Source organism: Mizuhopecten yessoensis, unplaced genomic scaffold (assembly GCF_002113885.1).
Source record: "Mizuhopecten yessoensis strain PY_sf001 unplaced genomic scaffold, ASM211388v2 scaffold3819, whole genome shotgun sequence".
NCBI classification, from domain to species: domain Eukaryota; kingdom Metazoa; phylum Mollusca; class Bivalvia; order Pectinida; family Pectinidae; genus Mizuhopecten; species Mizuhopecten yessoensis.
In genome coordinates, this window is record NW_018405235.1 from 746,556 (window position 1) to 759,194 (window position 12,639).

At 35.0% G+C, this 12,639-nt stretch overlaps 1 protein-coding gene across 1 annotated transcript in view; it reads right to left on the minus strand.

Moving 5' to 3' along the window:
• Positions 1-8,905: 8,905 nt before the first annotated feature.
• Positions 8,906-12,639, minus strand: part of LOC110448087 (A disintegrin and metalloproteinase with thrombospondin motifs 20-like) — a 21,313-nt gene continuing 17,579 nt past the window's right edge. The window contains exons 5-6 of the mRNA XM_021494138.1: positions 11,601-11,771; positions 8,906-11,368 (exon numbers count right to left, since the gene is read on the minus strand). Coding sequence (XP_021349813.1) covers positions 11,295-11,368; positions 11,601-11,771 — 245 coding nt within the window. The 3' untranslated portion in view covers positions 8,906-11,294. The remainder of the gene's footprint in view (positions 11,369-11,600; positions 11,772-12,639) is intronic.

Consider the following 12,639-nt stretch of genomic DNA (forward strand, 5'->3'; position numbering starts at 1 on the left):
ATACTCTTAATTCTAAAAATACAGGACACATAAGAATGAAATGAAACTCATCCTCGACCTCTCCAAGATCACATAAAGTACACAATCTCTGGTTTCGGGGCACTGCATTATATCTACCTGTCTCTATATTAAGGTTATGTGCTTGCAATCTATATTTCGCAAAAATACATTTTTGTTTTTAAATAGCGGTTTTGTAAAATACCATTGTAGATCAAAACGCTCAACAATGTGTTTATACAACAAACATTTTGAAGATGTCTCGAATATCTTTTTCATTTCCTGAATAAAAGTATCCCTTATGCGTTGTATATATAATAATAAAAAAGATTTCTCATTTGGTACACATTGTACCAACCACACATCTCCAAAACCCAACGTACAAAAATCACGTCTCAGATGATAAACCCAATTTGCTTTACAATTTGGTTTCCTGTTATAAAGCTCTAAAAGTTCATCGTAACAGGCCCTCAAAATACAGTTACCAATCTTTTATATTTGCAGCCAGTACTTTACTATAGCAATCCTACGCTGTATATGCAAAGGTCAACGACCAAAATACACCATGACATTATTTACTGTTTTCCTGACACCCAATAAGGTTTTCAAAAATAATAAATGTATATTTTCAATCTGCGGTGCAGGACTATAACCCCATACTTCACACCCGTAATACACAATACAGGATATATAAGTATCAAATAAAGATAACTTGGTCTTTTCATTCGACAAAAATCTTTTCGCTTTCCGAGTAAGAAGAAAATAAGCTTTCCTTCCTTGTACAGCAATGTTATTCAATGCAATGGTAAATTTACCATTTTAATTAAAAACCAAACCTAAATAGCAAAATAGATCTACCACTTATATAGCTTTACCATCAAAAATCCTCTGCTCGTTCGGATACAATCGTTTACTTTTCCTAAAAACAACTATTTTTGTTTTGCCTACATTTACAGATAAATTCCAACGTCGAGAATAAGTGATTAAAAAATCCAACATATTTTGGAGGTCAACTACATCCTCAGAAAAAGATACCGTGTCATCGGTATACATAATTAATAATCAAAAATAAATTAAGTAATTGCAAGTGATAACTTTGGCAATTTGACTTAATCAATTCGGATTCCATGTCGTTGACAAATAAAGAAAACAGTATTGGAGATAAAGATTCCCTTGTAATAATCCGATTCAATTTCACACACACAAATACACACATAAGATAATAAGTGAGTTAATTGCATGTACATTTTTTGTTTTCTAACACTAACTTAAATACTATTTGTATTGAAATATGTCTTAACCGAAGCCGAGCTCTGATGAATCGGTCTAATGTACATAGCAGGACCAGCCTGGTTAGGTTCGTGACAACAATCGCAAAATATATTTGATCTCAGATATATATATTCAAAAATGTCAAAATCCAAACCCAAAGTGACGCGCATTATTATCTATAGGGATGTAAGATGATGATCTGTAGACAATATAGACAAAAAATATTTGTAAATTTCCAGATGTTTCCTTCAAATCCTACTTTCAAAATTTCCGATAACGATGCGTTAAGTTAACAAACCTTGAATAACCGTACACAGACAGCTAACTACACAATGCACATTTAATTGTGTAATTCAGAGTCCTGTGTGTACCGACTGATATTGTTTTCTGTGGTGTTTATACATTAGAGTATATCCACTGTACTCTGTCACTTTCAGTTGTACATGGTTCAATATGTAACAAAGGTGCGATGTTTTGATACGTCAATGAATAGTTTCAGTCTTGTATATGAATCACATATGTCAGTGTTACATAAAACTACAAAGCACATTATCCAAGAAATGCCGATTGAGATTGTTAGATCTGTTATTTATAAGTAAAGATATGATTGATATGTTACTCATATGAGGTATAGTCTGTCAGCTATGGATTTGTTTAACAGTATCGAGGAATCCCTATCTCAGGTACTAAAAAGAGTACAAAATAACCAATGTTATTGATTCCATGTTTTGCCTTGGCAAAAATATCACAACTTTACTAGTGATTCGTATAACGTACAAAATCTCTAAGACAGGGAATCCAGACTACGTCTCCCTAAGTGTAATAAGATAATGGGAAGATGCTATAAAGAGACGGTGTTTTCTGACAAGAAAATGCTTCCCCTATCTTCTTACAGACAAACATTAACGGAACGTTTCCCTGCCAAACTATACCTGACTACTAGGCCTCTTATGGAAACGGAACAATCAAATATTATACAAACTTTTCTTTCAGTATCTGTTTGATAATTTGTAGTTTATTTCTAGTCGTTGACGAATTGTTTTATGAGTATTTAGATGATAAGTTAAAAGCTAGATATTAGGAAAATGTTTAGTGGCACTGCTGGCTGTTTTGTATAGTGTAGCATTGGTAATAGATCATAGCACTCTAACGAGCATCAGGGTGTTCGTTCACAGGTATACAATAAACACACACATTGATCCATTTTCGCTATTAATTTAGCACAATTGCAATGTAAGGGCTTGCTACGATTAGATGATTCACAGGGCATTTATATAACGCCCTAAATCTTTCTCGGCTCCGATGTTTCAACTTATAATGATTTTACATTAAGATTTACGTTTACAGGTATATTGTATTAACATATTGTATAGAAATATTTCGTTAAACAAAGCTAAGTCATCTGAATAGTCATCTGAATGTCTATTAACGATAAAAGATAACATATGATATTTATGTAGCACCCTATATTATAAACAACGTGCTGAGTCAAAAATTGCATTTATATTAATTAACGTGCGCGTGCGTGATTATTGTGTTTTCACGTTTTGTGTACAGCGGAGTTTATCGCTCACTGTTTATGTTTACTTTCTGTATAGACTCCAGGCCTGGTCAGAAATCCTGTTCACGGCCTATTGTTCACACGGCTTGAGTCTCCGATACTTCACGTTTCACGGCCTATTGTTCACACGGCTTGAGTCTCCGATACTTCACGTTTCACGGCCTATTGTTCACACGGCTTGAGTCTCCGATACTTCACGTTTCACGGCCTATTGTTCACACGGCTTAAGTCTCCGATACTTCACGTTTCATGGCCTATTGTTCACACGGCTTGAGTCTCCGATACTTCACGTTGTGTCCGATGAAACATGTTCAAGACAAACTTTTATCAATTATGATAACGTCACAAAAATTATGCATCCATTTCCAATGTTTTCAGTTTGTTCGACAAAGGATACTTAAAAAGCGTCTTAAATCTTATATATCTTAATCACAATCGTTTTTAATATTCAATAATCAATCAATTTTTAAAGACAGGAAATTAAATAGCACAAAATTATACAGCAACACTATTACAAATTAACACAAGAAGTAAAAATATTGGGTCCGGTAAAGCTTCAAAAGAATGACATCAATTACAATGTATAATAAATTCGAATGTTTGAGCTGACATATGTAACAAGGTGTAAATCGGTCCATTGAAAATCAACAACCGACTTATTTACTGAGAGACTTTTTGCCAATATTGGCTAGAATTGTTATATTAACTACCACTGAGTAGATTATGTATATACAGGTAACCACTAGAAAATAGTACCACCACGGTCAAGTGGATTTAAAACCAGTACAGCAGTAATCGAATAGATTTTAAATTCTTGATTTAGCTCCGAACCCATGTACAAACACTACATCATGCAATTTGTTTTCATAAACATGAGTATAAAATATTTTATTTTTTTCACAGATTAATATGGGGAACACATTTGAATGCAAATGTTTGCATGAGAGATAAGCCGACAATAATAGGCTTTAACGGTTTAAATCCTCCTTTGTTTGTTTTAAACTCCCGGGTAGGTGGCATGGGAAAATATTCTATTGTTGTTCACCTGTGATTGTGCTTTTATTTTTAACTTAAACGGAGTTACTAGATGTAATAACCGTTTACCACCTTCTGTATCAAACAGTTCATGGTATTTTACATAAATAATTACCATTGACTCAAATGCAATGCATTGGAGAACAGTTTTATGGTTCTATACATGTAACGTATCTATTTTCTTTTAAAGTTTAGCAAGACAAAAACCAGGCCTTTTGCAGAAAGAGATACACGTGAGACCCGTGTAAGAATTTACATGTCTGGGGTTCTGAAAGTTGTCTTCTAGATGCAAGCGGTCAGTTATCTGGTCTTTGTTTGGTGGTTACCATGCCAACAGATCTCAAATTCGTCGTTATAACGAAACAACCACTACAAATAATTATACCAACGTGTCACGTTTTCCTCGTATATTCCAAGTCTCCAAAATAGTCACTGCCGAGTGCTCATTAAGGTGCCTATAATAACCTACAATGTGATATATAGATTGACATAAGTGTATTTCTAATTACATGCTTTAGCCATAATAACAACTTTTGTCGTATTTACCTGGCATTATATACCCATCACCAACTACAGTATGGTACGTGTGTATTGGTAAGTCTCATATATCATTATACCCAGACATTCGATTGAATTCGAAGACAATATTTAAAACATCGCTAGGAATGAATGTCTGATAATTATATTTTTTTAACTTGGGTAATTATTGTGGATCACTGCAATGCATTGAGTCTGAACCGTACCCGGACTGTCGAATTGAAGCAATGTTTCAGTCCGAACTTCAAATTCTGCCTGTATATTGAACATGCTACAAGCAAGGTAGACAGATTGAACTGTCATCAATAAAAAAAATAGGAGAGAATATCTGTGTGGTACATATATAACTAATTTACTGTGTGACAAAAGTGTGAACGAGTCGTAGAAGATCTTCGCAGAGACTGTATCAATTAATAAACCAATTAAGCTAGGTAAGAGTACAAGCTACCGGGAGCTAGAAAACGAGAAGGAAAAAAGTATCTTCACTGTAACGACAACCACAAATAGAATGAACACAAAGAAAAGCCAGAAACCAAGCTCTGAAACTTATCAGGGCATGAAAACACAACCATGGAAAGAATCAGGTCCTACGCATCAAAACTTAAGGTAAGACATTCTAGAAAATCATTTTCGTCGAAACCAAGACAAAATGTACTATTAGTGACATAAAAGACGCTGACGTTGATTCGACATCAAATGAAACCAGTGATTATTATGTCGGACTTTAAAATGAAATTATTAAAACATATTAAACTATCATAAAAATGTTGTTGTAGACGTCCCTAATGAACATCTATCCATCCTCAAGAAAAGATACAATTATTTTGGTTAAAAAAGAAAAATGAGGGATCCAGGGGAGACTTCTCAAGTTGATAGAAAGCTTTCTGCGAAGTATTAAAGGGAAGGATCGAAATTTCCAATTCCGAAGATGTAATCAATAATAGTCCACAGGGAAGTGTTTTAGTATCGTCATTGTTATATTTGTCAACGGGGCTGTACTGGTCCACATGGAAGTGTTTTAGGGCCGTTATTGTTTTATTTGTCAACGGGGCTGTACTGGTCCACAGGGAAGTGTTTTAGTATCGCCATTGCTATATTTGTCAACGGGGCTGTACTGGTCCACCTGGAAGTGTTTTAGGGCCGTTATTGTTTTATTTGTCAACGGGGCTGTACTGGTCCACATGGAGGTGTTTTAGTATCGTTATTGTTTTATTTGTGTACGGGACTGTACTGTTTCACAGAGAAGTGTTTTAGTATCATCATTGTTTGAATTGTCTACGGGACTGTACTGTTTCACAGAGAAGTGTTTTAGTATCGTCATTGTTATATTTGTCCACGGGACTGTACTGGTCCACAGGGAAGTGTTTTAGTATCGTTATTGTTTTATTTGTCTACGGTACTGTACTGTTTCACAGAGAAATGTTTTAGTATCATCATTGTTTTAATTGTCTACGGGACTGTACTGGTCCGAAGGGAAGTATTTTAGTATCGTTATTGTTATATTTGTCTACGGGGGTGTACTGTTTCACAGAGAAGTGTTTTAGTATCATCATTGTTTGAATTGTCTACGGGACTGTCCTGTTTCACAGAGAAGTGTTTTAGTATCGTCATTGTTTGAATTGTTTACGGGACTGTACTGTTTCACAGAGAACTGTTTTAGTATCGTTATTGTTTTATTTGTCTACGGGGCTGTACTGTTTCACAGAGAAGTGTTTTAGTATCGTCATTGTTTGAATTGTGTACGGGACTGTACTGTTTCACAGAGAAGTGTTTTAGTATCGTTATTGTTTTATTTGTCCACGGGGCTGTACTGGTCAACAGGGAAGTGTTTTAGTATCATCATTGTTTTAATTGTCCACGGGACTGTACTGGTCCACAGGGAAGTGTTTTAGTATTGTTATTGTTTTAATTGTCCACGGGACTGTACTGGTCCACAGAGAAGTGTTTTAGTATCGTTATTGTTTTATTTGTCCACGGGACTGTACTGTTTCACAGAGAAGCGTTTTAGTATCGTTATTGTTATATTTGTCTACGGGGTTGTACTGTTTCACAGAGAAATGTTTTAGTATCGTCATTGTTATATTTGTCCCCGGGGCTGTACTGGTCCACAGAGAAGTGTTTTAGTATCGTTATTGTTATATTTGTCTACGGGGTTGTACTGTTTCACAGAGAAATGTTTTAGTATCGTCATTGTTATATTTGGCCACGGGGCTGTACTGGTCAACAGGGAAGAGTTTTAGTATCATCATTGTTATATTTGTCTACGGGGCTGTACTGTTTCACAGAGAAGTGTTTTAGTATCATCATTGTTATATTTGTCTACGGGTCTGTACTGTATCACAGAGAAATGTTTTAGTATCGTCATTGTTATATTTGTCCACGGGACTGTACTGGTCCACAGGGAAGTGTTCTAGTATCATCATTGTTTTATTTGTCCACGGGGCTGTACTGGTCCACAGGGAAGTATTTTATTATCGTTTTTGTTTTATTTGTCCACGGGGCTGTATTGGTCCACAGGGAAGTGTTTTAGGATCGTTATTGCTTAATTAATCATCGGGGCTGTACTGATCCACAGGGAACTCTTGAACCGTTTTTGTTTTATTTGTCCACGGGACTGTACTGGTCTACAGGGAAGTGTGTTACAGAACCGTTATTGTTTTATTTGTCCACGGCGGTGTACTGGTCCAAATGGAAGTGTTTTAGGACCTTATTGTTTTATTTGTCCACGGCGGTGTACTGGTCCACATGGAACTCTAGGACCGTAATTGTTTTATATGTCAATGAAAATGTACAATCAAAATAATATCCACATGTTTTTTGACTAGACAATGAAAATGAATATTGGATTGAATGAGAAATTATGCAAAAACGTTAGTGGATGGGTATAGAAAAATACATTGGGAGTAATATTTGAACACGAATTGAACTGAAGAATTTTAGTGAGCATGCGAACCAGTTAGTTTCCAAAGCAAAAAGAGCTTCAGGATTTATATATCAAACCTTTACACAAAAACACGTTCGACCAGTTGAAGCGGAGTGTAAGCAATAGAGGCAGGGCCGTTGACGTCTGCAATTGTCTCCCTAACGTAGCTGTACAGGCTCCTGTTTTACATCACGTCTTAACAATCGCTAATGTAATCACCAAATAACTGTTACTCAAAGCCAGATAAAGTAGTAGATCATTTGTCAAGATGCTTCTCCAGCAACTTGACCAACAATTGAGTAGACTCTACATGGAATCTACCAGCAAAAACCCAACAACGCATTCTACGTCTAACATCCGTGAACAAAAGTTCAACTGGAAATATCGGGTAAACATGACGAGGCTTATTACAATTAATAGTGTACACGTAGTTCTGTATTTTGTGTAGAACCAGATATCCTCGATAAAACCGATGATGAAGCACAACACATTTTATAAATATATAGAGCATCATTTAATCAAAGGGAAAGTATAATTCTAACAATGTAAAGACAGACATACAACGGTGCTACCACGAATAGTTAAATTGATAACCCGTTCATTTATAAAACAATAAATTCCAGTCTTTCGAATTAGAATACAGTAAATACTCATAGATGCACACCTAATGAGCACCCACTGTAAAATGGAAACTTTTGCGAGAGGAAATGTTCGCGTTGTGACTTTTAAACCGATCGCCATATGGAAATAAGTGGATAGTCTATAAATAAATATTCGTGTGTTGATATTTTCGGACTAATTTACTCGACAGGAAAAATGTGAACATTTCCACATCGCAAAAATGTCCAATTTGACAGTTTAATTGATTTGACTTTCAATCTACGGTACCACAAATCTAGATTTAAAAGACTTAACAACTGTTTGTCTCTCATAACAGTTTGGAACAATGAGCTCATACGCACAACAATATCCATATCTACTCAAGTACAAAAATACATTATTTCAGATGTACAACACAGGTATCTATTGAGACGTACAACAAAAGACGATGTTATCATTAAATAACACCGTGCTCACCTTCAGCAAATCGCGCACTTTTGCCAACTTTGCGAAGACTTATCAAACAGTGCTGCTAACATGACAATATATACAGCATATAATAATGCACGGTTTATTTTTACTCCTCCACTTCATAATATTTCAATATATTTTGTAACAAAGCATGATAAAAGGAAATAATGCAGATTTTATCAACGATACATTTGATATACGGTTACAATAACATTATAAAAAAGACAAATATGTAACTGGCAAGGAATGACTAAGTTACACAAAAAGATAGAAAAAATATCAATTTTTGCATAACCATTCACACATTACATAATTATCAGTCATAACAATTATAGAGTGTCTGTCGGATGGTGCAGTGGATAGCGCACTTGCCTTTCACCAAGGCGACCGGGGTTCGATTCCCCGATCGGACGTGAAAAGGTATGCGGTCACCTGCCCGACTACGGTGGTTTTATCCGGGTACTCCTGTTTCCTCCCACAATAAGACCCCCGCGCGCTAACATCCGGGCCAACAAGAGTTATTAATATAAGTTGAAATAACTAGTTTCATAATTGTTGTAAAATAAAAAAAAGTTTATATTAAAGTGTGTCGGCTGTTAAAACACTCATCATTTGTGGAGCATTTGATTCGCTGAAAATACGCTATGTCTTCATTGACAATAGTGATAATCGGTGAAATCATAAATGATAAATTAAAATGCCACATTTTGACTTAACAATCTCATTAAAATTAGAATTGCAATTCCACTTTTCTATGATACAATACAAGAGTATTGGAGTGTATCGTGGAGGAGCAGAATCACAAGTCTAGTTTCGAATAGATTGGTTGACTAAACAAACGTGCATTTTATTACAATTCAATCCACGTGTATGAGATCACGTGCATGTGTACATTAAATCTATTTATAATTCTAAAAGCACTCACTGGTATAATATCAATGTATATTAAGATGAATGTCAAATATTGACAATAACAATACATATCAGCGTACGTAAAGCCACATGTGGACAATAAACTAGTACTTACAATGCATTGAGGAGGCAAATGTTGTTGCGAGACTAAAGCACCATTTGCTATTGTAACATCATCAGTTTCATTGTTGTCAAGACTTAATTTGCTGTTCAAAGAACTGTTCGATATAACTAAATAAAGCGTAACTACTCTATCAAAATGTAAATATAAATAATGACTATTTTAACAAAAAATGCTATATATTTACATTTATGTTGCAGTCCCTCTAGATAACACTACCACTTCAAAATGTTGTTATCATTCAATAAAAGCAAGTGTGTATTAATATATTAACAGTACTACATGTACCGTTATATGACCTCTGACCTCACTATGTAAGCAGTCACCACCCCTCGTTGCCTGACGACCGACCGTTGTTTATCGGTCAGCTACCTTCGCGAACACAGAATAAATTTCCGACTTTTTGTAACTAAATATGTTACAGAGTATCTTGTTTCAAATTGAGATCACATATCAATTTTAAAGATAAGCAATGCATATTAAACAAGCTGGTATGTAAATTAAATTATTAAAAATATGCAAAGTGGATCTATTTGTTTATTGCTCAACTGTGTATTTTGTCACCATTGACTAAGCATCATCTTTCTCGCGAAAAAAGCTGTTCAATTAATGTTGTTTTCAGGACGGTGTATTGCTTTTTGACGTAAAAAAAATATTTATTCTTAATTTCAAATAATAAAATTAGTGTAATCGAACGTAAATATACGGTTTGAAGTGCACCTTTTTAATATTTATGAGGGGATGCATCACAGTTCCGTTCAAACATACTCCATGATGCGCGTTACCTTAAGTAAAATTAATATAACGCACATTTCTATTGCTGACAAACTTACATAAAATACTGTTGGGCTTTATTAAGTTGGTCATCAATAACAATGTGTGTTATAGGACCAAAACAACATTTGCTAAAATATTCATTTCTTAAGTGTACCCAATATAATGTTTGTATCACATCACCACCGACCACACCCCAATCCAATACAAACACGTCTGGGGTACTGGCAAGAACGATTCTAAAAATATCCTCGGAAGACTTGATGTATAGTTATACAATGTAAATGTAACTACAAGTATTTGTATATAGAGTACTATAAATATCATTATTACAAATCAAATATCATTTAAAAGATTAAAATATTTACAGAATATCTAAAGTGATATTTTGGACATCATATTAAGTTATTCAAAGTAAGTGTGTACTCCAATACTTCGCAAATTTAATAGCGAATTTCCAGCAAGACCTGAGTTGTACGTAGTTACTTGTATACACAGTATGTTATAAGGAGAGTGCAGGACACATTTTTACACCCGTCCAATGGAATTCTATCTCAAACACTCAAACGATTTTATTATTAACAACTCAAGTACGCATAGCATACCTACACAATGTCATATTTATTATATAAAAAGAGAAGCAAACGAAAAGCATGCTCTAAATTCGCATTTAAGTATCAATCGTAAGTTAGGTGGGCAAGTATTGTAAGTATTTATCATCAAAAATATTTATCATTCTTTAAAGTCTTGGTATCGGACAGGGAAAAGAGAAGAATCTCTAACCAGAAAAAAAAAAAAAATCTGATCTTCATATTCCGCTAATTAATCCCTGTCCATATAACAGTTTAAACACAGCACTGTAGTCCGGTTTGTTTCTTACAAACATTAAATGATTGGAAATCACAAAATTATTTGTCTGAAGGGAAAGTAACTCTAGCATAAAAACACACAACAACAACATCACTTACACTGTACTACAACACAACCGAATATCAAATTCATTATTAAAAACCTTCACAGCACCACTTATTTGAGTTTCTCAAAAACAATTTGAAGTGTTAAAATCGAAAGTATATTTGGTGGTGACGTTGTCAGGAACTCAGAACGACAAACACCAGACAGAGAGCTGTTGTTATCACTGTGGAAACCAGGTTCTGGAGGGAGACTATAAGAATAGAAACGGAAATGGTATTAAAACAGGAATAAAATCATTTCGTGACGTTAATTTTCCATAATATCATCGCTAATGAACGGATTGAATACATTTTCAGTCCGATAAAAAATGTCTCCGACATTTTCTGCATTTCAGTCGTCGGTAATTTTTAAGTAATCGGTAAGTGTTCTGAAGATTTGTTTACAAACACAAAGTAATATCAAGTTTTATGTAAATAACTTACCGGAAGCTTTTGAACTATGATATCTGTAACAACTCATTTCGTCACTTCCGTCATGGCAGTGCACCTTCCGGTCACACACAAATGTTTTGTTCACACATTGAATGGCGCTGCGACACAGAAACATCCGATGTTCGTCTGCGCACATATCCATGGAAAAGTCGGGAGGAATAGCTATACAGGAAAGTACGAAAAGTCCTCAATTATACATAGGCTAAAAGTGAGAGGCGCACACGTTATACATATACATGTATGTAGCAAGAGTAGCACACAATGTATATAAATAGAGAGAGAGAGAGAGAAAGAAAGAGAGAGAAGGGGTGGTTGATAGATTATCAATAGAAAGAGGTTCAAAGTTATATAAAGAGGCTTACAAATCCACTATAGAAAAGGCTCCCAAATTCTACATAGAAAGAGGTCAACAAACCATATATAGAAAACGGATCATAAATGATATATATATAGAAAGAAAGGGGCTAAAAATAGTTTACTCTGTGATGTGCATTCAGGAGAAATATTCCAGAACGTGACCAGAAACGGGGCCCATAAGTGAACAACCATATCAGAGTGAACATCACAATACTCGTATCGTTTATAACCAAAATGTTCAAGGTCGGGTTGATCGGATGACAGAAAGGATAGCGCACTCGCCTTTCACCTAGAAGGCCACGGTTCGATTCCCGGTCGAGCGTGACAAAGTATAGCATCAACTTTCCTAACACATAGGTTTCCTCTGGGTTTTTCAATTTCGTCCCACATTGAAATTCCCTTACGTGACCATCCGGGCCAAGAAGAGTGATTAATCGTTATTGTATTACTATAAAGAAAGTTTCTATTGTAACTCCATAATATTATATGGTCAGAAACGTTCATCTAACCCAATATACAAACACATAAATATAGCCCTCGCTACATTCTATATATGGTCAGAAACGTTCATCTTACCCGATATACAAACACATAAATATAGCCCTCGCTACATTCTGTATATGGTCAGAAACGTTCATCTTACCCGATATACAAACACATAAATATAGCCCTC